The sequence below is a fragment of the Loxodonta africana genome, chromosome 1, assembly GCF_030014295.1.
Source record: "Loxodonta africana isolate mLoxAfr1 chromosome 1, mLoxAfr1.hap2, whole genome shotgun sequence".
Lineage (NCBI taxonomy): Eukaryota > Metazoa > Chordata > Mammalia > Proboscidea > Elephantidae > Loxodonta > Loxodonta africana.
In genome coordinates this window covers 159,888,242-159,915,100 of record NC_087342.1, presented here as the reverse complement: position 1 = coordinate 159,915,100, position 26,859 = coordinate 159,888,242, and the positions used below count along the sequence as shown (strand labels likewise).

The following is a 26,859-nucleotide window of genomic DNA, read 5'->3' as shown; positions in this document are numbered from 1 at the left end:
GACTGTTGCCAGCCATTTGACAGCCAACATGTTTTTTTAAGTAACTAATTATCCAAAACATAATGTGTTACTACTTGTTTATAGTATTTCAATTATTGCATTTTTGGCAGAGGTTTTGTTACATTGTGTTGTTTTATTAAAAGATAGAAGTGCCAGGGAAAAAGGTAAGTGAGCAGACTAAAATTACTTTAGAATTTAGTAAGGAAGAATCTTGCATGTAGTTAAGAGGACAAAGTGGGAAACTTGACTCATGGTGACAGGTGCATAGGTCTTCAGAGCTTGCTGAACAGGTTAGACAGGATCCAGTGTAGAAGTGCATGTCAGTGGTTTTCTTGCTTTAGATACCGTAGACACAGAAGGCTCCGTTATATTTTATTTGTGAAGCATAGACTTTGTAAGAGTGGATCTTTGTCCAGGAGAATTATAATACAACTTGAGGAACATTTTCTCTTTTTTTTTTTTTTTTTTTAAGATTTGTTTCTCACAGCTTTTACCATTTCTCCTTTATGACACGTATTTCTACCACAGCACTACCATGACAATTCAGGTCCATTTCCTTCATTCTATGTTGGACCTTTGACTCCTCAGTTTTTATCTCATCACGAAATTGGTGCTGGTCAAGTGTTTACAGTTTATTTAAATTGTGATCACTTGATAATGGTGGATTTGTGAAAATGTAAAGACCTAAAAGGGAAAAAAAGGATTTTATATAACAAAGATCAGGCATTTGTTGTCTCAAGTTTATTAAGCTAGGTTGGTTTTGTGTTGTTGATTTGGGTTTGGGGGGAAATAGAAATTGTAGGGGTAAAATATATCAATCTTATTTATAAAGTCCTTCTAGGAGTCTAAAGTCTCTTGTTTAGTTAAGGAACATAAAAATATATTCTGAATAACTGGCTTTCCTCATAAAAGTAATGTTTGATTTATCTAGATATATGAAGGTCTGAGAAATAAGAAGGAAACTTGATTCTTTTTTCCCGTCTTAAGTCTCTTCCATACCCCGCTACTACCCAGACTTGGAGGTAAAGAGTACAGCAAAAAAAAAAAAAAAAAGTCTTTGGGTTTAGACTTTTTCCTCTTATTCTCCCTCAACGTGGGATTCCAACTCATCACCCTTCACAGCCAACGCCATCTCTTGGGCATGGCTCACACTGAAATAAATCCTTTCTGTTCTTTAAAGAGTTACAGATAATCTTCACATCTCATTTAGATGCTTATGGCAATCTCACATGAAATGACCCTTCATGTGTTCTGGTTACAGCTGGTTCCCACGTAGACACCAGCCCAAGGAACTACCCCACAAGTAACCTTAAGTAACGTGTTTTACTTTCAGGCAATTTATCCAGGATTATGGTACGACATACAGTTACCAGGTTTACAGCATCTTAGAAACAGTAGCAACATTGGACCAGCAGGTTGTTATCCACTTGATTTCTACCCTCACTCAATCTCTGAAGGATTCAGAGCTGAAATGTGGCCTTGGTAGAAATAGTGCACAAAGGTATGTCTGCTAATTTGATTATGCTCTTTTGAACGGTGATTATAAAATCTAGGTTCATTTTATAGAAGTTGTTTATTTTCTCATTCCCAAAATTTGAAGTATGTTCATTTTGAGTTGAAAAATATTGTTTCAATTCTCAGATCATTACCAGTTTTATAAAGTATGATCAAAGTAATGTGGCTTATCAACAAACTTAGCAGAACTGACACCATTCACATATTGTTCCTTTCAAAGTGACCACCTTAGAAGGTAGTTTATTTATTTCAGTTGTGCGCTTTTGCTCAGAACGCATTCAGTGTTCCTCGTTGGGAGGTGGGCTTCAGAACTTTTAGTGTCTTGTTTTCATATAAAATCCATGGTGGAAATCATAACCCTCTGAGGCATGCTCAGTTTATTCAGTCAACTATATCACGTGTATCTGGTGAATAAGATGAGTGCCCAGTGAGAGTCTATGGATTTTGGTCAAAAATAGGCAATAAGGCTTTGTTTTTCTTATAGACTTATAAACCAACTGAGGATTGTTCTGGGCTATTTAGAATAATTGCAACATTGTGTGAATAAACCAGTAGCTCCTAAAAATATTGTGTGGGGTCAATATTCACACTAGAACTCATATGCTCCAAAGTTTGTTAAAGAATCAAAGTATTTTAATTACGGCACGTGTGTGTGTGTGTGTGTAGCTAACATCTGACTTCTCTCAGTGGTTTTCAGGTGTAACTGAAAAAACTGGATAGACCCTATGCCAACCACCCTAGTGTAGTATGTTGTTGGGACACATGGGCTGCTAGCCTGTCATCTTATGTGACCAGAAGTACCCATGGGAGGGATGGTTTTAAAGATTGTGAGTAGTACAGGTATTCAGAATAAGGAAACAGCTGCTGGATGCCGTAAATCTAAACAGCATCCCCAATATAGGGAAATACTGGAGAATCTGATAGGAGAAACACTGTTTTATACTCAAGCGTTGTTACTTCTAAGAAGGAAGAGAATGGGATATGTACTAAAATTTTTATACAAGTCAGTTTTATGGTTATAGATTTTTGTTTTAACACTTATGTTTGTGACAGAAGTCTTCCCATTTTAATCAAAACATCATTGTCTACTTAGCAGTATTCATGAGCATATTTCATTATCTATCAGCATTGTATTATTTCAGATGGTTAATGAACCTTTACATGCCCTTTAAATGTGGCCGAGTTACGTACCCTTTAGCCCACATTTTATATATAAAAATCCTTGAGTAGATCCTAAAATTTTTTTTAAAGTGGTAGCTAGGTCTGCTCCTTAGGTAGGTAGGTAGGTAGGTAGGTAGGTAGGTAGGTAGGTAGGTAGGTAGGTAGGTAGGTAGGTAGGTAGGTAGGTAAGTAGATAGACAGTTTGTAAATTACTTAAATGAAAAATAATTTAAAAAGTAATATATATGTTTGCTTTCTTTTCTTTTTTCCTTAAACAGGGAAGCCTATAGCAAACTTTTATCTCACCTTGGACAAGTCGGACACAATGAGATGCAGAGACTGGAAAAATGATAATAACTAATATATTTTGTGGTTCATCCTCTCTATTGACTGTCACAATCTGAAGCCACTTTTTACCACTGTGACTCCTACTTTTAATTAATTGTATAATGTTCTTTTAAAAATACTTCCTAAGATTTTTTTCCTTACATATCTGTAAGTATAAAGCATATACATAAGGAAATAAAAGGCTAATTAACTATGTTATAGGATCCTTGGAGTTGAAGAAACTTTTTCTAACTGGGAGTGTTTTCTTGGTTTGTACTAGTTGCTCCATCAACTTTTTATTTTGATGTGACTTCCTGCCTTGAGACTTGATTTGTGCATGTGTTATTTGATTATTTTGTTTTAATTTTTGAGGTTTTTTGTTTGTTTTTTACAATCTATGTTTTAATATGATACTTTTTCAAATTATCTGGCTATCCTATGCTGGTTTGGAGGGGGCATAGAGGAGAGACTGTGTAATTTATTTTATTTTTTGTTTTGTTTTCCCATACTATATGTGAGGCAAGTTCATAAAACACACTTAACTCTGTTAGCAATAAGTCTTAACCTGGCTACATGACTGTACATATAATACCTACAAAATTTTAAACCTAAGCCTACAGTGTTTATGCTTAGGTTCCAGCACTTGTCAGATTTTTTTTCTCTATCCATCCTTTCTTCCAGAATTGTCATTAAAAGACATATTACAAGGAAGAGAAGCAAAAGCCTCTAAGAAAACAGAATAAATAATAAACTCAACCATATTTTAAGGTTAGAAACTAACAGAAGCATAGGAGAAGGCAGCTGATCTGTCTCCTTGTTCTTCAGTCAGAGCCTCTTATGACTTAGCATCTTACCATTTACAGGGAGCCAGTTGTTGCATTTAGTAACTCTTATCTCTCAGCTTTTAACCGTATCCTGTCTAAATTGTTTGGAGCCCTGATGGTGCAGTGGTTAAGAGCTTGGCTGCTAACCAGAAGGTCAGCAGTTTGAATCCACCCGCTGCTCCTCAGAAGCCTTATGAGGCTGTTTTACTCTATCCTGGTAGGGTCACTATCAGTTAGAATCGACTTGATGGCAATGGGTTTTTATTTAGATTGTTTAATTACCAATTAGACCCTGTCCTTGACTCCTTTTGCGGTGAACATCATTTGTTAGAAAGAGCTTTAGTCCTAGCCTTGGGAACCTACTTGGGCTTCAGCCCTGCTCTGCATTGTGACCTTGAGCAAGTTACTAAACCTTTCTGAGCCTAACTTCCTTCATGGAGAAAAAAGAATACCAATTTCTTTTCTCTCTATTTTACAGTATTATAAGAATCAAGGGGATAGTGTATGTGAAAATATTTGGTCACCTGTGTTCTGTTTGGAGGTGTACAGATATGATTACTACAATATTCATATACAGGAAAGGTAAAAAACACCTCTCAACTTTATTCCTCTTTCTCTAATGATATTAAAAAAAAAAAAAATAAAGATACAGCCTAGATGAATGATCCTACTTTTTCAGTGTTTTCTTAAGTATCATGTTTGCTAAACTTGAAGTAATTTAACATTTTTTTCTTCAGACTCTAGTCTTTATCAAGGTTCTATCATTTATTCAAGAGAGCATTTCAATCCTTTTTGGGGGGGCTCTAGAAGTTTTTTTTTTTCCTAATGAAATACAAAATACATTACAATCAGGATTCTATAGTTAATAACGCCCTCCTAATTCTAATCTGCGAAGTCCAGATGAGTGCCTATTATTTTCATGACATGCAAATGGTCTATTTTCCCTTTAAATCAACTGTCATCACTACAACAAATGGAATAAATAAAAACCTCTTTAAGGCTACATAATAGACTTCTTTTATTATGGTAGTGACTTATATGAGTAGGAATCGACTCGACGGCACTGGGTTTTAGTGACTTATTAAACTAATAAAGTATTGCTTTGCGAGTCTCAGCAATTGAAGAAGTTTAATCTATTTTTAAATAAGGTGATGTCTCTAAAGAGGTTATATATGTGTATAGATATATTTATTTTAGAAGGGGAATTGATAGATATCTTTGAGAATCTTGCTCCCTAGAGTATGAATCTTTTGCAGGATAAGAGAAGCTTCTACTGAATCATGCATTAGGGTATATGTCTGTACATGCTAAAAATAGCTTGTTTGTACTTAAAAAATCAGTAACAAAAAAACCCTGTAATAATACATGTATATGTTATGTATTTGTGTATAAATAAAATTTGAAAAAGTTGTGTCCTTAAAGAAAATCTATGATTCATATCCTTTTCTTGAAAGTCTTCATAACTCTTCACTTACTGCTACAGTCTTGTCTTCTTTCATTCCCAGACTTTGAGTACTTTATAGCCACTTCCTTAATTTTTCTGAATACTCATTTTCCCCTAAATAAGCTGTAAGTTCTGCAGCTGCTTCTTTCACCTTTGTAAATTAGTAAGCCGTACATCCTGTCTTGGTCAAACCTGAGAGTATGTTCTCTTTTCTCCTGTTCTTTGGCCTCTCTGACGTTTACACTTTCCTTTATCTTCTTCCCCTTCTTCAATGATACTGCTCCTTCCAATACATGTTGTTACCTTGAGAGCACCTTCACGTTCTTCTTTCCTTTCCCCAATGGTAAGATCTGGTTCTTCACCTACTCTTTCTCATCACTGTTCTAGTAATGATCTGATAACACTAGCGCATAATTTATTCTCTCAAACATATTTCTAGTGCTAATTTCTCACTAAACCTCTCTGGTAGAAACCTCCTGAAATCTCAAGTCAACATGGCAAACTGCCCTTGTCAGTATCCATTCTAGACTAGCTCCTGCTCTTTCCCAGGGAATACACCATTTTCCCAAGTCACTTAGTCTTGAAACTTCAGAGGCATCTTGAATTCTTCCCCACTTTCAGTTGATCACCAGTACAGGCTGTAAGGCTGTTTTCCTTTTTGCAATCTGTTGCATCCAAACTGTTTTCTCTATTAGGTACTAAATTGTCATTCTTCTTGCCTCTGGTCTCCTTTCCTGTACTTTATTTTACACACAGTTCAGAAAATAGTGTTCCTAAAATATTACTTTCCTTTTTTTATTTTTCTGCTCAGAGACCTCTAATAACTTCCCGTTGTTTACAGCCTACAAGCTAGTTTTCAAATCCTTCAGGCAGGGAAAGACTCTGCCCTCTGAAGCTACCGTTTCTTTCCAAACTTACCTCCTTCCAAGCAGGAGACTCTCCTTGCTGTTTTTTCTAAATGGCATATTAGTTCTGCACTCTGAGCCTTATTCACTTTGCCAGCCTTAACTATCACCTTTCCTATAGAAACTTGACCTTAGGGCACTTAAATAGGAATAAAATTAAAATGTACATTTTGTATGCATGAGTATTCCAGCCAAATAATTTCTATAAAATACCAGATAGAGTGCAAAAGAGATGATTGAAGGACAACAAGGTGATGAAATGATTTTATTAGACATTCAGATTTGGTTATGATTTAAATTTCAGTTTAATTAACATTTAATTAGGAGGTCTCTATGGTGGAGGAAAAAACATGGAGTATTGTCTGCAAAAATTATTCATTATTGAGCTCATTTGCATTAGGATAATTTTGTAGTTTAAAACTTTTGTAATAAGATCTTATCTAGTATGTTTTCTCCTTAAGCATGTTTGAAGAAAATAATAATTTCTGGGTTCTTATACCATTTGTGGGTTTTCATTACTATCATCATTTTCAGATTATTGCTTCGTCACAAGTTCTTAAATCTGCTTTGTTCTTAAAGATGTACATGAACCTGTTTCACTATATTTTTACAGAATCTTTGACAGTTTTTATTTTTACTTCCCCTTTGTTAAGATAACTTGTTATATAAAAATTTGACAAGCTTCTGCAGTTGGGAAAACCTTTAGGAAACCTGCCTTCCCCAAATCCTACATGTTAACAACATAGTACCCATGTTGCCAAGATAGAAGATAGATATTATAGAAACTTCACCAAGAACTGTATTGTTTATCCTAAACTACTGCTCCTTGATTGATGGACTGTTTTACATAAACCTGACATTTTCCAAAAACTGATGCCCTGCCTTATTCCTGTGAGGATTAAAAATATTGTCAATCAAGAATGTAGTATGCAAATATAAATAAACATGCTTTGTTTGGTTAAAATAATTGCTCTGAGAAGCTAGCAAAATAGCATATTCTTTCACATATTTAATAGGATATGAGATTTGTATTTTGATTCTGTAATACCTGTACAGTAAGGTCTGAGTACCAAAAGATTGAAATTGACCAATTTCTGCTAATTAAAGTTTGTGGTGTATAGATAGTTATCTATTTTATTGCATTTGTAAACTGTGCTTTTAAAAAAATCCTGGGCATTCTTAATAAGTTATTTGAGTATATTATAAAGATATGTATATATATGTGCATGTGTGTATATGTGTATGTATACACACTCATATGTGTTTATATATAAAATTAGAAATACATATATTTAACCTATACTGTGCCTATGACCTAGTATGTGATTATTCAACTTCCTTTTCTATGACAGATTGACTATTTGAAAGCCAAAATAAAAATGAACCATAATACCTGAAGTAACACCTTGTATTTTATTGTCGCTTTTATACTCTGCTAAAACAATAGTTTTTCAGTTATTGCTGAAGGGAATATGATCTGCATGTGGTTAAACTGTGAAGAAAATATGAAGAGAAAAAGTATAAGAAGTACCATAATCATAATGCAATTGGCATTTTGTTATTAAGGGTCTAAGGATTTTTATTGCATTTTACTTGGAGATCCTTTTAGAGTTTCATGCCTTTGCCGGCTCTTCCTCCCAGATAGAGCAAGAATACTCTGCTGTGGGGCTGCTTTTTGTTTTCTTTTTTTATAAACTCAAATCCTGAAGTGATGTTTAAATGTTTGGAAGTCTTATGCTCTTCATATGGAAATTCAAAGCAATTTAATACTTTAAATACAAACACAGTATAACCTTTAGTTTTGAAGAGTAAAAATAGAAGATGAATTACTGTAGGATAGCTCAGGAATCGGAATCGACTCAATGGCACTGGGTTTGGTTTTTTTGGTTTTAGCTCACTTAAACAGGAAGAATATATTTGAATGGTTTCAAAAGAATTTGGTTTATATGAAAAACATAGTTTTCTAGATTTTTCTTATTTTCTCTTATTGTTGATAATTTGAGGGAAAGTATCAAATATCTGAGTTTTTGTTTTTAGAGAAGGAATGTTGTATTTTTTATGCTGTTGTTTGGATATAGCCATAAAGGATGTCTCAGAAAACTATGCAAAACTTTAAAAAATTCTCAATTCAGTTCTGTAATGCTTAGAGTGACTAATACATTATAAAGGTCACCAAGAAGCATTTGAAAATACATGCTGATTTCTATTATATGAGTAGTTAGAAATCTGTATAGAAATAATCAAGAGAAGTTTTATACTGTTTTTATCAGTCAGGCAAGCTTATTTTTAGGCCATCATCTCCCTTTCATCCACTCGACATGAAGTCTGGGAATACAAATAGATTTTAATGGTTTTACAAGGTAAAACAACTAGAGGGAAAATTCATGTGCTAAGTTGAAATCTTAGTAAACTGGAAATACTTCTTGCTTAGGTCCGGACTGAAAAGATTTCTGAAGTGCTGGGATCCATTTTCCTGACTTGGTAAGGCATTTTTAAAATTTAGTGTGGATGGTTTACACCTTTAAAAGAGGTTCTCTATTATCATTCTAAATGTCAGTTACCAATATCAGTTTTCATTGTTCTAAACTGTTTCAAATACTTTGAAGTTTTTTGTTTCTCTAAATTCCTGTTCTTTATTTTACTTTTTTCCTCACCCCCCGTTTCTGCCTCTCACCCTTTAATCTTCTGAATAACCAGAAGTTACACATATTTAAAAATTAATGTTTTTGGTATCCTATAACATAACAATGTATAAAGTTAGCGACATTTGTATTTACATAAAACGATACTTTTTCTTCAGTCACTTTTGATGACTGAAAATGGTTACATGAATAAAATGTTAGTTTCCTATAAAGGATAAGGATTGCTGGGTGATTAAACTATAAAAAAAAAAAGTCAGAATAGTTTTTCTTTTAATAAAGATGACTTAGATCATAACAAAATTTAGAAAAAAGAAAAACTCACATTATACTTGTTGAATTTACATTCAAATGTGATCACTGATATTTTTTTGTTGTAGACAAAGCAAATCTGAAAAACCAGCCTAAAAAAGAATTTGTATGCATTATTAAAAGTGGTCATAATAAAATATGTATTGGTGGTGGAACAGAATCCCACAAGTGCTGAACATTCACATAACCTTTAACAAAGAGGAAAAATTTATTAGAACTGCCAATGCTAGGTTTAAGTGTATGTCAAAGTACTTTAATGTACCAAAATTAATACAAACTAATTTTTGAGCTTTAAAATGTCATTTTCTACTAAATGTGTTTAAGACATTTGAGAGTTGTTACTCAAGGAAAAAAAAAAAAGTTTAGGGATTATTGGCTTTGGTAAACTCCCTTTTTCCTAATTACTGTGTTTCTTTCATATACTTTTCAGAATCATTTATCCCATAGCATGTTTTCCAAGTTCTACCTAGCAATTTTTAAACTTCAAAACTGACCTCCATGTTCATTTACAAGACTCCAAAGACAGTAAAATACCTTGTAATTTGAGTTGAATTTTTTTCTTAGGTAAAGTACTTCAGAGCATTTGCCTAATCCCCACAACATTCTTTTGAATTAAGATGGGAATCAATTATTCTCCTCCTTAAACAGTGAGAAAACTTGTGAAGTTATGCTTCTGGCCCAAGGTCACTGAATAACTCAGGCGAAAGAAACATCTGGGTATTCCAACTGCTGTTCTAGTATACTTCCATTATTTGTATCACCTTGAATAAAATATGCCATTTATTATGCCATAATGCTGAGTCTCTATTAAGTGGTTATGCATAATGTTAAATTTTAAAAAGAAGTTATGAACCCAGGTTTAAGTAGTGAAGGCATTAAGTACTAAAGATTTTTTTTTTTTTAAGATCATTGATGCTGTTAGTGTGAAATAAATTGCCTTACTAACAGTATCACTTTATCCTAGACAGCATTGATCAGAAAAAATAAAGAATGCTCTAAAGACCCATGGAACAATAATGAACCATTAAGCTACACCATAATAAAAGTCATACATGTTGTATGTTGACATACACTGAAAAGGGTGGCAGGAGTTTTCAATAACATTCTAGAAAACTGTTCATTTTTTGCTAATGTTTATCAGAGTATAAGACCTATAAAATAAGACAAGGAATCATTGAGCACTGGTTCTTTTCATGCCCAGTAACCAGAGTCAAGCCTTCGTTTTTGCTTCTGTTCATGATGAATGTTAGCAGAGTATTGGCTTTTCAGATGGTGCCAATCCTGTGATGAGGCACTTGAAGAGTTTGAAGGTTAGGGCATGTGAAATATGGAGCTGGAAGGAAGCATGCTGCTATTCCATTGGAAGCAAAGGGAAGTGTAGGCCCATAGAATACTTCTTCTTTGCCTTCCCTGCTTACATCCAGTACCTACAAAAGAAGAAGAGAAGACAGTATGTCAAAGGTGATTGCTCAAAACACAGCTTGCATAAACATAAAAGGAAGGCTGAACAAGTTCCATTATGGCCATACTTGAGCATTGCTATTTTTCTCGTTGGGATAATACCAGAAATATTTAGTAATTTCCTAAGTGCTAGACTACATTTGTATATGTATAAAGTGTGTATACTTAAATACATGTTAGCTTGCTGTTAGGTGCCTTGGAGTCAGTTTTGACTCAGCAATCCTATGTACAAAATGAAACGCTGCCTGGTCCTGGGCCATTCTCATCATCGTTGACATGTTTGAGCCATTGTTGCAGCCACTGTGTCAGTCCATCTCATTAGGAGTCTTCGTCTTTTTCGCTCACCCTCTACTTTACCAAGCATGATGTCCTTCTCCAGAGACTGGTCCCTTCTGATAACATCTCCAAAGTACATGAGATGAAGTCTCACCATCCTTGCTTCTAAGGAGCATTCTGGCTGTACTTCTTCCAAGACAGGTTTGTTCATTCTTTTGGCAGCTCAAGGTATATTCAATATTTTTTGACAACACCATAAATCAAATGCATCAATTCTTTTTCCATGTTTCTTATTCATTATCCAACTTTCGAATGAAGCAATTGAAAATACCATGCTTGGGTCGGGCGCACTTTGCTTTTTGTAACATCTTTGCTTTTTAACACTTTAAAGGTCTTTTGCAGCAGATGTGCCCAGTGCAATACGTCGTTTGATTTCTTGGCTGCTGCTTCCATGGCAGTGATTGTGGATCCAAGTAAAATGAAATCCTTGACAACTTTAATATTTTCTCCATTTGTCACGATGTTGCTTATTGGTCCAGTTGTGAGGATTTTTCTTTTCTTATGTTGAGGTATAATCCATGCTGAAGGCTGTAATTTGATCTTCATCAGTAAGTGCTTCAAGTCCTCTTCACCTTTAGCAAGCATGATTATGTCATTTGCGTAATGCAGGCAGTTGATGAGTCTTCCTGCAATCCTGATGCCCAAACTAGTAAGTAGGTGGTGTCATCATGTTGACTTCAAATCTCAACTCTGTACTTCAAAAAAAGACTGAAGTAAGATGAAACCATTTTGAGAAGAGCTTGCAAGGGAGTCAGAGGTGATTATGCAGGTAAGCCCTAGGTCAAAACATGGTCTGTTTTTTGGGTTGGCACCACAGTTGCTAGTACAGTCTTGTTTGCTCCAAAGATTTTATAATTTCTTTATTCTTTTCTTCCAGCTTAGAGCTCCTGAAGTCCAAACCTACATATCCAATTTACTAGCTAACACCACCTAAGTGTCATAAACCGAACCAAGCCAAACCCGTTGCCACTGAATCAATTCCAACTCATAGCTACCCTACAGGACAGAGTAGAACTGTCCCATAGAGTTTCTAAGGAGCCTGGTGGATTTTAACTGCTGACCTTTTGGTTAGCAGCTGTGGCACTTAACCACTACGCCACCAGGGTTTCCCCCTAAGTGTCACAGGCATCCCAAATTCAGCATATCCAAAATAGAGTGAAATTATCTTTATTTTTTAAAAATCTACATTTTGTTTTTCAGGCCCAGGTCCAATATTTCTAATTTATTGTCTTTTTTATCTACTTTTTTTTGGCTCCCTAAATGATTCTGATGGGTAGCCAGCAGTTAAAAATTGCTGCTATGGTTACATTGTCATGTTACCATATCTGGGAGTACAGGACTCTATACTATTAACTTTTACTTTTGAAAGTAAGATATGAAGAATATATTACATTTTTATTAAATAGTATTGTCATTGTCTCTTTAGTTAAACACAGTAACTCTACTCATGCTTTCTAACCTCACCTCTGACAGACAAAAGGTATAGTGGAAAGTACACCGTAGAAATCAAACTGGTCTGGTCTGAATCCCTGATCTGTGATATAATAATTTATGACTGGGAAGTTAAACTCTCTCAGCCTACTTCCCCATTTGTAAAATGAAGGAAACAGCACTGACCTGGCAGCTTTATTGTGAAAATTGGAGACATCTAGTTCAGTGTCTGGCAAGTAGAATATTATAGCACAGCTCAGTAGCAGGTTAAAAATTAGTTCAGTCAATTCTGGAAAGTTTTCCTCAGTTATTTCCATCTCCAAGCTGGAGTTCCAGCTCTGCTTATACGGCACAGCTTCTGTGCTAGTCTGTGCTTGCTGTCACCTCGCTGAATCTGGCTTAATCCGTATTACTAGGAAAGTTTTTCTTGAGTAAAGCTGCCCATTTCCTATTTGTCAAACTCATCAGACTCTAGCCCTAAATCATCTTCATCTGTCTTCATTTGCCCTTCCTCCAACCCGGTTTAAAATCCTTCCTCACTTGGGTTTCATGAATTTCTTTTTTTTTTTTTTTTTAGTTTGTCATTGACATTGTCCTATTGCTATCTACTTTTGGCTTTTCTCCTCTACCTGCATCCTGTATGTAGGTGTGCCCCAGTTTTCCACCCACACAGGCTTCTTGATACTTTAATAGTCTTGTCTACTCTCATACCTTCACCTGTCAACTATGTGGATAATTCTTAAATCTTTAACTGCAATAATGCATTGTTTTAGATTAATAAGACCTTTAAGATTTGAGGATCTGAGCTCATAAATGAGGACAATCACCAACGCCTAGAATAAAAGAAAGATCCAGTTTTTAGTTTTTTTTTTTTTTAATGGACATTTAGCTGTCCAACCCATTTATTGAACAATATACTGTTACTGTGGATTTAAAGCATTTCCATTATATGCTAAATACGAATGTTTTCTCTCATCTCTTTTTTTTATTTATGTATCTTCCTGCAGTACCACATTTACAGTAGTTTTAACTGGATAAGGCAAATCTTTCCACTCATTTTTTTAAAATTCTTATTCTTATACATTTGCTTTCCTAGAGAAACTTTGTCACTCCTTCACCCTGATAGAGAAAGGAAAATCCCAGTGGAATTTTGATTAGTATTTCATTGAATGCAGAAAACAAATTGGAGATCATTTAACACTTACCACAACTATACAGACTGAAGTATTATCTCCAATTTACAGAGAAGAAAGTTGAGATACAGAGAAATTAAGTAACTTGCACAAAGTCATTTGGCTACCAAGTGGTAGAGCCAGTATTTGAGCTCAAGGGTGCAACCCAAGAAAGAGCGAGGATTTCATGTCATTCATGTTATCTCTCCCCAGTGGAATACATTTTTAGAAGACAGGATGTCAGTTGAGGTAATCATCCAGAGAGCTTTTGTCTGGTTCCCGGGGCCAACAGAGACTGCATATGTTAAGCAGATGTAATGTATTTAATCTGTGAACAGGGAGAAGGAAGGGTTGGCAGTTTTTCTCCAAAACACTCCCCTGTTAACTGGCAGAAAGAAGGCATTTGGGAGAAGGAGGTGCCAGTTTGGCAGCATATCCTCCAGCCAAAAGGAAATAATAGTAAATGAAGAGCAGTAGAGGTGACCTGGAAACCCAGACTAATCACTTGAACACTTACGCAGCTGCTCCTCTATGTGCTCCTTGTCACCCACAGCATTCCAGATTAGAGTCAAAACTGCCAGACATTCACTTATACTCCCACTAAATAAACAACAGCACCTTCACTTCCGTCCAGAATCTATTCCCAGTACTTCCCATGACTATCACTAACAAGCCCAAATCTCAATCTTTAAACAAGTATTAATCTAAGAGCATCTCGGCTTTTCTCTTGTTTGGGTTGTCCTTGTGATGGATCGAGTATTCTGTGCTAGGTCAAGTAGTAGCAGGAAAGAATATATTATGCCTTCTCAGTATCTCACATGTTTCATCTCCATGTGACTGAATCCTATACAGGACAGTTAAAGGACCTTGGATTAAGGTCTAATGAGACAGGTTATAGGTGGTATTTTTAAGAACCAAAAAAAAAAAAAAGTGATTTTAATCATTCTGGATGTTAACGAACCAATCTTTGTACTACTTAAGTATGACCTAAGCCCTGGTGACGTGTGGCGAAGAGGTCGGCTGCTAACCAAAAGGTCGGGAGTTCAAATTCACCAGCAGCTCCTTGGAAACCATATGGAGCAGTTTTACTCTGTCCTATAGGGTCGCTGTGAGTCAGAATTGACTTAATGGCAACAGGTTCACCAGTTTTAATTGGCCACACTTTCAGAATCCAAAGATTACAGAGATTTGTGACAATGACATGAAAAATGTAAACTTTGCTATATCTAGCATGCATACTATTTTCCCTACCACTGTTTCCTGTACTTTTCAACCTACTGACTTGTACTTAGGCATTTCTACTGTCTAATCAACATTTTCTCATGAACACTATCCCGATCTCCCTTTATCTACCTTCTCTGTTGTATATTCTTCAAGTAAGTGGTAATGAAATGGCTTGCTTTTGAACATGTGGCTAGTCTCTTCAGCTATCAATGTATTAGTATTAATGTACCAAGATAAACAGTTCCATAGTCACCAGTAAAAATAAAGATTTTGAGATACTGCAACCATTGTTCACAATGAATGATAATATAACAATTTTTAGTAACTAAAATGAAAGATGTATGATATATGATGAATCTTTACCCATAAGACATTTTTCCAAACATCACTTTACATGAAAATCTATATGCTTATATAGACATTTATTTTCAATTAACAGTAAGGGCTCTTAAAAGCTGTTATCAAACTTATCTGCAATTTGAAGGGCCAGTGTGCCAGTCAAGGGATTAAACGCCATTTGCAAGAGGACTGATTGGGTACATCAAAATGGCTACAAGAACACAGAACTACCCATAATGCTGACTTTTTATAAAAACAAATATATTAGAATATTTTATAGTCCCATCTCAAAGGTGAGATTTATTCCACCAATGCAGGCCTTGTTTAAAACATTTTTGAGTCTGCTTTAGAATCACCTTAGTCTTGTAGATACTCTTGAATATTCTCAGTGGTTTAAAATATATATATATATATGTACTCCTTCATCTTTTGAGGACATAGTTGCTTATTTAGTAACAGTAAGAAATCATGAGGAGTAAATTAGTGTATATAATTAGAAATTGAGCTAAAGAAAAATTTTTCGAGGACAAAAAAAGCAAAGGATACAACTATGAAGTAACTTAAAAAAAAAAAATTATGTCTTACAAGCTAACTTTCAAGACTATTCCAAAACAGGAGATGTATAAAAGTTTTGAACTGGCAGCACTCTGATCTAAATTTTGTATGTATAAGTTAGTTTTCTTTTATATTCTCATTACGTTATGGCTTCTACTTACTTTATATTCCTTGAGCTAATTTGATATTAAAGTTAGTAGAAAGATATCCATGAACATTTTAAATTTGCATTTACTTCATGATAAACTCAAACTCATTTCCATTCTGCAAGTGGTCAAATGAAGGGCCCCAATTAAAAACAGTGTTTCAGCATTGCAAAGCACTAGTCCTCACCTCGTTCAGTGTTTTTACCAATTCTAAAAAGTAAAAAGAAACCTAAAAGACTGTGAAGACTGCAAAATATATGCTTGGATGAGGACTAGAAGAATTTTCTGGGAGAAAACATTTCTCATTTATTACTCATTTATTGCTATACAAAAGATATGACTAGCACAAGGTAGCCTTCAATTAACTAGCTAAAAATTTCCTTAAAGACTTATGAGCTTTTTCGAAGAATCTACTTGAGGCTTTCATAATCTTTTTCAACTTTATTATTGTTTCCTGTTTCACTAATTTTCTTTCATTTTTATCTCTTCAGCTTTCTTTATTTTTTGATTCATTTTCTAACATCTTAAGTTGTATTCCACAAGCTTTGCTATGTATTGTTTTCATTATCACTAAGTCCTGAGTATTTTTAAACCTCCATTATGACTTCTGTAATTCATAAGTTATTTAGCAGTGTGTCTTATAATCTCCAAATATATAGAGGTTTATTTAACTTTTTGTTAAATTATAACTTAATTGCATTGTAGTTAGAGATCACAGAGTCCCTGGGTGGTACAAATGGTTAACGTGCTTGGCTACTAACCAAAAGACTGGAGATTCCAGACCATCTAGAGGCGTCTTGGTGAATAGGCCTAGTAATCTACTTCCGAAAAATCAGCCATTGAAAACCCTGTGGAACACAGTTCTACTCTGACGCACTTGGATTTGCCATGAGACTTGATGGCAACTGGTATTGGTACTGGTAGAGATCACAGTTTCTACCAATTTTTTTTTTTTTTAATTTGTTAAAATGTTCTCAACCCTAACCCGAGTGCATGATTAGTTTTTGTAAATATTTCACGTGTGCCTAAGCAAAATATATCCACTCTAACTGATGGATCCAGAATTACATCCATTAGGACAAACTTGTTGTTCAGGTTTTCCCTACCCTTGCTGATTTTCTTTTTTTTCAATTTGGTCTATATCAATAAATTGAAAGGTGTTAAAATCTCCCCAACAAACCTCTGGCAAGACTAGGCAAGAGAAGAAGAAAAAAGAGAAACAATACTATAAATGTAAAGGGGGACATAACTAAGGATAACAAAACTAAATGTTTACAATTTTGAAACCTTAGACAATATAGAAAAGTTTCTAGAAAAAAAAAAACATAGGAGATGTGACCGAAGAAGAAATAAAAAGCTTCAATAGTCGCACAACTGTTAAAGATATTGAACAGGAAAACCAATGTTCATTACAGCACTATTCACAATAGCTGAAGGATGAAAACAACCTAAATGTTCATCAACAGATGATTGGATAAACAAAATGTGATACACACATACAGTGAAGTATTGCTCAGCCACTGTCTTAGTTATCTAGTGCAGCTATACCAGAAATACCACAGTGGATAGCTTCAACAAACAGAAGTTTATTCTCTCACAGTCTAGGAGGCTAGAAATCCAAATTCTAGGTGCCAGCTCAAGGGGAAGGCTTTCTCTCTCTCTTTGTTCTGGAGGAAGGTCCTTGTCATCAATCTTCCTCTGGTCTGGGAGGTTCTCAGTATAGGAACCCCAGGCCCAAAAGACACGCTCTTCTCCCAGCACAGCTTTCTTGGTGCTCACTTCTCTGTTTTATATCTCAAAAGAGATTGACTTAAAACACTACCTAATCTTGGAGATTGGCTCCTGCCTCATTAACATAACTGCCTCTAATCCTGCCTCATTAACATCACAGACATAGGATTTACAATTCATAGAAAAATCACATTAGATAACAAAATGGTGGACAATCACACACTACTGGCAATCATGGCCTAGCCAAGTTGATATACACTTTGGGGGGATACAATTCAATCCATGACAGTCATAAAGAGGAAGTCCCAATACATGCTACAACATAGATCAGCCTTGAAAACATGCTGAATGAAATCAGTCAGTCACTAAAGGGCACATATTTTATGATCCCACTTATATGAAATACCTAGAATAGGCAAACGTATAGAGATCAGAGTTTATTAGTGGTTACCAGGGGTGGGTGGAGGGGAGGGGGAAGGGGGAACCATTCCCTAGGGGTCACTGAACTTCTGTTAAGGGTGATGGAAAAACTTGGAAACATAATGGTAATGGTTGAACATGATGAACATAATGTCACTGAATTACACATGTGAAGAATGTTGAAATGGAAAATGCTTTGTCACATATATATTTACCACAATAGAAAAAAAAAGATTGATGCAATGGTTAAAACTTCCCACAAAGAGATTAGATTAGATAAGTAGTTATAGAGATATATTTTTCTGGAGGTCAGAAGAACGGTCAGGGCTAACACATCTCAATAATCATGTTATCAGAGAACATATAAAATAGAAAAATAACTACGGTAAAAACTGTAAAAAATAATATTCTGAATATGTATATCAATAAGAGCTACTGCTGTTCCAAAAGGCCCAGCTGGCCACTGGGCCAGCCTGGGCTGTTCTCATGCGGATGTGCCAGGACTATTCTATGTAACAGAGGCTGCCCCTGTCAGACCAGTCAGAAACGACACTGCTCCAGCCTGGACCAGGAAGGAAGAACAACTTTGCAGGTGGGCTTCATGAAAAGGAACAAATTGTGGTATAGAGAATAATAAGGCAATGGTGTGGGAAGGCAAAGGTATCCCACTTTCCCCATTTCCAGTATATTTTGTGTCTTTTCAAAGCTTATCCCCATCTTCAATAGGGCTCAATCATTCATATCAGGCATCATTTTTAGGATATAGGATGAATTAGTGGCTGAACTAGCTGCACAAAAAAAGTGAACTCGAGCCTCTTTCTACGTGTAAATATCTTTTCCTTCAGTAGCAGCATGGCAAAAAGTAACCCCCCTGAACCACTTGAACAAACTTCAAAAAGAACTTCAACCACTCACCTGGATACAAGCCAGAGGCTCATTTGTCCAAATCGAATAGCCTCCAACTAAATATATTCTCCCATTATGGACAGCAACTCCAGATTCATTTTGGCCTAAAGTAAAGAGAATTGGATAAAAATTAAAAAATAAATCCGTTTTCCTGCATGTTTTAATTAACCTCTTTGCCACTGAGGGATACAATTCCCTCCTGTGGCACACTTGTATATTCAAGGGGATTTGTGCAGCAGCTAATCACTGCCTCCCAGTACTCAGAAGGAAGAATTAACTGCTATTTCTCAAAGAAAGAATCTGTTGAGTCAGAAGCAAGCCAAAACGCTTATTAGCCAACTTGTCAAATACAGCAGTAATAAGCCACATAGAACTAGGGGTTTGGTACTATAGTATATGCCATTAATGTATAATGCTGGCAATACGGTATATTTTAGAAATGCAAAATACCTCTTGTATCTGCAAACACTTTTAAGGCAGTACTTATATTTGTAAAGTAACAGCTGTAACCCCAAGAAGTCAATAAAACAGCCATGCCCTTAGCATGCCCTAAATGAAGATAAATGGCAGAAAAGATTGATAAAGTTACTACCCTTCCTTTCTTTACATACACAACAGTTTTAAGATTAGATTAAAGTTCTTGAGCTGGGACCAGCCTGGATAATCCCTAGATACTGACACAACAAAGTGATGAAAGGCTCCCCTCATCCCATTTCAAAAAGAAGACAGAATAACTACCACATATTCTTCCCTGGAGGCCATCAGAGAGGGAGACAGTCTCTTTTTATTGATGGGCTGACACAGGATTGACTGGGGTAATAAATAAGCTGGATCCCATAGCAGGCAGAATCATGGGACGGGGGGTTGGCGAGAGGTGGGAGGAGATAAGGTAGTATTACAGCAACCTGCAGAGAGTTAAATATTTGTAGGCGGACCTCAAAAATCATTTTGCAAAAAAAAAAATCTCAACATAAAGCATCCAAGCCTCTCATCAGTCACATTCCCACTGTTGCCTGCCCCCAGCAACTGTTGTGAGTGACGAAGTGCCCGCTCCACATCTTAAAATGTCTTGAGAGACTAATCCAAGCCACCATTTTGAATTCGTTTGTGATTTTCCTATTAGTACAACAGCCTGGAAGGGATCTAATCACTTGCTGATAATACAAGCTGACAAAGGGAGAAAACGTTTTCAATTCCATAAAGAAACATCAGGGGTAAGTGGTTCCCTGCTTTTATTTCCTTTGGGATGAGGATAAGGTTGAGTGATCTGGGTTATGTCCATGGTATTGCCCTGTGGCAATGCTTGGGTGGGTATGTGTGGCCAGAAATGCTGCGAATACCTATGCATAGAGCTGCTCTAAGGTTTAGCTTTTAGAAGAATACAGCCAGAAACAATATTTGACAGCGAAAAATAAGGCAGGTCTTTTTCCAGAACTTCTGAACTCAGGAAATAAAACAGGACTAAAAGTAAAGTAGAGGGTCAGCAAAAAAGAGGAAGATGCTCAGTGAAATGGATTGACACTGGCTGCAACAATGGGCTCAAGCATAACAACAATTGTGGGCATGGCGCAGGACTGGGCAGTGTTTCGTTCTGTTGTACATGGGGTCACTATGAGTCGGAACCGACTCGATGGCACCTAACAACAACAACAACAGAAGCAGTGAGGAGTCAAAATACATTGCTTCTGTAAAGGGTTATTAACTCTTTCAGCTTCTGATTCCTCTTATTGGTATCAATCAAAGTTCCTGTGTGAACACTGATTGATGATGATGGACTTTCTTAGTCACATATGAATATACACAAGAAGACCTAAGAAACACTAGCTGCTTGGCCGCCTGAATGAGCCAAGTTTTTGCTGTGAGATCAATAATACACCTCTTTCTGGTTAATAAAAGCGAGTTGTTTTACCACCACCCAGTTGCCCTCGAGTCAACTCTGACTGCGGGTGACCTCATATGTATCAATGCAGAACTGTGCTCCATGAGGTTTTTAATGGCTAATTTTTTTTTGAAGCAGATCACCAGGCCTTTCTTCCAAGCCTCCTCTGGGTGAACCTGAATATCCAAACTTTCAGTTAGCAGCCGAGAACATTAGCCATTTGCACCACCCAGGGACTCCTTTACCACCATAGACCTAAAAGTTACAGATACGCTGAAGATTAAAGCATCTGAGAAAACAAGTTTGGCAAGTTCTTGAATCTCTGCTTTTCCTAATTTATTTAATCAAAGGTACTTGCCGGTCAACAAGTTGAAATTACAGCGTGTCCACTGGTCAGTGTCTATGTTATAAGAATCTATATGCCGCACAAGGATCCGGTCATTATTGTAGTCTAGGTCATTGCCTCCAAGAACATAAAGCTTCCTTTGGACGGCAGCCATGGAATGGTAGACCCTTCTCTGCAGCATAGGGCTGCGGCTTATCCACTTATTCTGAAAAACGAAATTAAGGTGAATTCTATTAGTAGGGCACCTCCATGAAGAAAACAGCAGTGGGTACCTCATTAGTACAGGAGACTGTAATGTTTATCAGTTAAATATTCCATTTGAATGTTGGTTTGAGACATTGGAAGGTACGAACTTCTTATGTGAGAACAAGTGCAGAACCACAGATTCCAACAATATTTTGCAACTTACTAAAAGGTATTTCCTCTTGTTTGGTTACATTTTATAGGACAGTTTGCATAATATAAGAAGAGCATATGAGAATGTAGAAACTTATGTAGTGGCTATTTCATAATTCAGAGATCTTACTCGTGCAAATCACCTAAGAGTAAAAGCCTATGAACAGCTATACTGTGTACAATGGTGTCGTAATTAGGAAAACAGGCTTTGGATCTAGAATGCCTGGGTTTATAACCTGTGTGTGGCCTTGGCAATTTACTTAACTTCTCTGTGTCTGTTTCCTCGTCTTTAAAACCCTTTCAAGACCCAATTATTTTCTGCTCTTTTTGTTGATACCATGTGTTTTCATTAATGGAAGCAGGCTGAACCATTGAGTGTTGTTGAATTTTTGATAGGTAGTATGGATTTTTTTTTTTTTTTTGCCCCCACCAACAATCATGCCCTCTGAGTCCCAAGGGACATACATTGTCCCACTAATTCTACTCCCAGATGCCCCCGAAAATTCAGAGGGACACATGCTATCCCATAGAAAACTTTTCAAAATTTCTGTCTCCTACCAAAAATGCACATGCCTCACCCTGTAGAAACAGTAATTTGCAACGCACACCCATTTTTTCAGTTTCAGTCTAAAGGCTCCTGCCTTGTGGCAGCATACACTATCAGTGAGAAAGGAGCTTCCCAATGATCCTCAGAGGTGGAAAAATGGGTGGGAAACCGCATATCCTAATAGTCATGAAAGGAGATATATAATAATATAATGAAAGGAGATAGGTAGGTATTATCCCTACTACCACCAAGAAAGAAGAGTCAGGAATGGAGCACGTCCTTTGGACCCAAGGTCCCTGCACTGAGAGCCTCCTAGACCCAGGGGAAGATTGATGCCAACACACACGGAGATTTCCAAGGAAAGCTGGGCCCACAGATGTTGAAAGGAGACAAGGACCTTCCCCCAAAGCCAATAGAGAAAGAAAGGCTTCCCTAGAGTTGGTGCCCTAAATTCAGACTTCTAGCCTCCTAAATAAGAGAATAAATTTCTGTTTGTTAAAGCCACCCACTTGTGGCATTTCTGTTATAGCAGCACTAGATAACTACCTGACAAGGCTGTAGCAACAATTCAATGAGATAATACACATAAATCATTTAGAATAATTCCTGGCACTTAATAAATCTCCAATAAATGTAAACTTTTTAAAGTTATTGTGGTGATAATCATTGACTACCCAAGGCTATCCTAGATAAGCTAGGGTGAGGGTGGCTCTCCTGTTTTTTTTCCAAAATTAACCTCATGTGGTCAGTGGAAGGGCTAAGATTTGGTTCAGTAACAAACCTCCCAAACTGTATTAGTATCACACCCTCCTTCCACATATTTAAGATCACATCTTTTGGCAAATTGGGAAAAGGGATTTCTAGACACATACTTCTTTGTTTTGGTAGAAGGCCAAGTTGATATGATAACTTTAAGGAATGGTGAAACTTCTAATATTTGGTTCTAGGCCACCCTCAACAACGGGAAGGATAAGCTCAACCTTCCTTAAAATATGCCTCCTATTTAAAATGGAACATAAAATGTGAAATTAGATGAAAATCAAATATGACTTTAATTTTAATTCAACTGAGTAATCAACAGGTAAACAAACCTAACCTTTTTCTTTCTACATGGACACTAAGCATACAGAAAGAAACCAGATTCCATTTTGCCAAGAGAAATTTGGATTTCAACCAGAAAAATTATATTATGTTTTGAATAAACAGAATTTCACTCCTTAAAGAAGAAGCAAAAAAAAAAAAAAAAAAAAATGTGCTCTGTAAATACTATTTCATTCATATAAGCATATCTACTAGCTCATTTCTAATTTCTCTTTTAAAGATACACTCAAAAAAAGAAAGTGGTTTGTACAGTTTGAAAAGCTCGAATTTATCTGCTTCTCCTTTTTTGAACATGTCATAATAAGAACTGACTTGCAATTAAGTATCTTTAATAAAATAGCTAAGACTTTCAGATATTTTGCTAAGAAATATCTTTAATATGTTACGCATGAGTGAATTTAACTCAAAACTATGATGATGCTTTCTTCCGGTGTTTTCTATGAGGATACCCATTACAGGATTACGAATCAATGTTTGCATTAGCAGTCCATTCCCTTGCCATCTGGTTTGCAAAGCCTGCCTGCATCCCCTGATTAAATCTTTAGCTTCCTTCACTACAGTGCCTGCCAGGTGAGCCGCCAACCCACTGCAAAGGCAAAGAAACAGAGAGGCCTGGTGGGGTCATTCCTAATAAGCTAGCGTGTGAATACTAATCAGTGGTGGGGAAGCAGAGGTCACCGCAGCCTGCCTTCTGGCAGGTAGCGATGTGCTCCATGGCAGATGGTAGGCATTATCGACTCTCCACAAAGGCCTAGAAGAGAAATAAGTAGCAGGGTTGAATGATAGAGTTATTGAGATTCTGAGCAAGATGCAAGCAGATGTGATGTTTGCCAGTACTCACCGTAAACAATATGCCAGCAGAATTTTTAAAAAGAGCGTTTGTGTACAAACATGAAACAGAACTCATTTGAGAAAACATTAACGTCTTCTTCCTTTTTAACCACGTGTGCACCACACTCTAGCAACGGCAATTAATGACCCCTCCTGGGACAGCTGACCCATGGATATGTGGTCCCTGAAATCTACAGCTTCTAATGACATCAGGAAACACATTTACAGAGGGAGAACAGCTTTACATTCAGAATCAAGCAATTGTTAAACTAAAAAGATACCAAACAGGCTGAGGTCGTTCCTGGCACACATTCGGTGGTCAGTCCTCACTCAGACTGCCAAAGCCAACCTGTTGTTTCATGTTCCACTGTGTCAACTGATGAATATTAAACCCCAAAATTGAGCCATTTTGGAATATTTACAAAATCAAGAAAAATATTTACATTGCTAAAATCATAAAAATGGCAAAATTCAGCTGACATCTGCCAAGGTCAAGGATGTTTTGGAGAAGGAAAGGAGAATAAAAATGTTCTCCTTGGGAAAAATTATTAAATGTGCATGAGAGGTTGACCAAAAAAAGAGACAGGCATCTTCATAATGTTCCCATTCAGGCCCTAGCTGTTAGGTGAAAACATACTTCAACTCTTCAGATACTTGTACGTCAGACTTGTCCTAGATGCTGTCCTACCTTTGGGAATAAGGAAACCATGTTCTCCTTCTAGAATGACACACCTTCTAGAAGGACACAGCAACAGGACAATCAAAATCATTTCTTTGAAAGCTTCTTCTAAACATGAACAGCCACTTGAGCAATGTGATGAAAGGGCACTTAAACTCATCAACAAATTTTCCCTGGTTTTCTACTTTGGGTGAAACTCTGAAGGAGTTAAACATTCTGTACAGCATAAAACTAGAGGAGCTGAAATTTTGTGAGTTTAAAAAAAGGAACCAAAAAGCAGTTTATCCAGATGCTTCCTTTTCTCTATATACATTTAAGACGCATGTGTACTATATATAGACTTGGCATTCCAATGACTAATTACTGTAGAAGTCATTTAAAATTCATTTTAATTAAAGTAATGAGCTTTTCTTATATGATTCTTACCTGGTTAGGTTCATATACCATTAGTCTGTTCTGATACTGTGCCGTGTTAGTTACTCCACCTGTAATGGATTAACATGTGTTAAAGCTTTTCATGAATAAGAAATAGGATACTCCAACATAAGAATGAGATACAATTAAAGGAAAATTAGCTACTGCTGAGGATCTGTTTGTATACCCTCCTGGTGAACCCATGACATGATTAAGAAGCTTATTGTTAAAGCAGTTTCATTTTCAAGAAACATTTCAGAAGCAATCCAGTTGAAAGCGAGCAACAAGTATGCTGAAATTACCATGAAGCCCCAATTCTGGCAAAGGGACCTGTTTAGCCAGAAAGAGAGGGAAAATTGTGGGGAGGAACGGGAGTGAAGGGAGGACCCAATATATGCCAGGGACATAGGTGTATGGAAAATTCTCATCCTTACCTCAAATGGCAATTTTACAACTCTACCCTTCTGTACACTAACACTGTGACATCTTGATATATTTTTGGAAGAACCGTATCTAAGAAAAGGCATTACTTATCGAAAGGGAGCAAGGGCAGTGCTGCTCAATAAAATATAACAACAGCCACAAATACAAGTCACATATTAAATTTTCCAGTAGCCACATTAAAAAGTAAAATTTAATAATAGTAAACATTATTTAACTAAATATAGCCAAAATATTATCATTTCAACATGAAAACAGTATTAAAAAATTGTTACATATTTTGTATTCCTTTTTTCATAGTATGTCTTTGAAATCCAGTGTTCATTTGAAACGACGTGTCTCAATCCAGATTAGCCATATTTCAACTGTTCAGTAAACCACAGTGTGGCTATTATATCAGACGGTACCAATCTAGAGTTCTCCAGTGCAGTTGCTATTGTAGTCAACATTTTGAAACCCTCTTGACAACTACTTAGATCTAAGAAGCTTGAGACCTTCTGCTTAACCTGGACCACTAAAATTTGAGCACACTGCTAGGTAAGTTTTATTTGTGTTCCTACTTCTTTTCATGCTTGGTCTTACTGAGGAGTATCAAAGCTAGAAATTATTAATTGTACTTTAATTTTTATCATCAGATGGGAAAAATTCCTAAAAAATAACAAATAAAACAGAGAAAATAATGCCAGTAGATAATAAATGTTAGGTAATAAAATAATAAAAATATGGGGACCAAAAAAATCTACCATAAGAAATATCACCTTGTACGTAGTTCCAGACCCTGCTGTAAAATAAATAACATTCTTACTTTAGTAAGTATCACAAAGCAGCAGCTAATTTTGCAATAAAGATCTAAAATAAAGGTAGACTAAAAAGGTTTCCTACTGGAATTCTTAGTGTTTAAAAACGAGTGCTGTTACAACACAAATACTTTGTATAGGTCACCACCATCGAGTCCATGACCAGGAGTCAAGTCAAGCAGAAGCCAGAGGATTAGTACCTAATCCTCAACTGAGCTGTAACAATCAGTCAATACTAATGCATACATAAAGGGAAGCGAACCTGTCCAGGACAATCATTACTCTCTTACTCAATCCCAGTAAAGACATTATATCTTTCACGTAATTGACCATGGCTATTTTTATTAGTAACTGGAAGGCTATTTTTATTCTCTCTGAAGCTTGTAACCACTTTTAAAATCAATGAAATCTTTGTCAATGAAGGACATCCACAAAGAACAGAGAAACGAGCTTCCTGCCCTCAAAGAAAGTCTTCTCTGGGTTTCCACTGAATGTCTCTTTTCTAAAATGAAACCAAAGGAAAAGAAATCACGCTTAAGAAAGCTGAGGTTGAAACATCTACATAGAGTCAAGATATTTG

General features: G+C 36.1%; 2 protein-coding genes across 8 annotated transcripts in view; one reads left to right on the top strand and one right to left on the bottom strand.

The window, feature by feature from the left end:
• MMS22L (MMS22 like, DNA repair protein) overlaps window positions 1-7,970 on the top strand; it is a 152,398-nt gene extending 144,428 nt beyond the window's left edge. Inside the window, exons 24-25 of the mRNA XM_023543655.2 lie at window positions 1,334-1,501; window positions 2,955-7,970. Coding sequence (XP_023399423.2) covers window positions 1,334-1,501; window positions 2,955-3,027 — 241 coding nt within the window. The 3' untranslated portion in view covers window positions 3,028-7,970. The remainder of the gene's footprint in view (window positions 1-1,333; window positions 1,502-2,954) is intronic.
• A 2,395-nt stretch (window positions 7,971-10,365) lies between these two features.
• The window catches only part of KLHL32 (kelch like family member 32), a 171,632-nt gene continuing 155,138 nt past the window's right edge, over window positions 10,366-26,859 (bottom strand). For 5 of the 7 annotated variants that reach the window (XM_003404332.4, XM_023543692.2, XM_010602597.3 and 2 more), the window contains 4 exons: window positions 25,054-25,112; window positions 21,086-21,278; window positions 18,858-18,952; window positions 10,366-10,554 (listed from right to left, as the gene is read on the bottom strand). In XM_003404332.4, coding sequence (XP_003404380.1) covers window positions 10,393-10,554; window positions 18,858-18,952; window positions 21,086-21,278; window positions 25,054-25,112 — 509 coding nt within the window. In that variant the 3' untranslated portion in view covers window positions 10,366-10,392. The remainder of the gene's footprint in view (window positions 10,555-18,857; window positions 18,953-21,085; window positions 21,279-25,053; window positions 25,113-26,859) is intronic. The other 2 variants (XM_023543695.2, XM_023543703.2) reach the window with 1 other exon arrangement.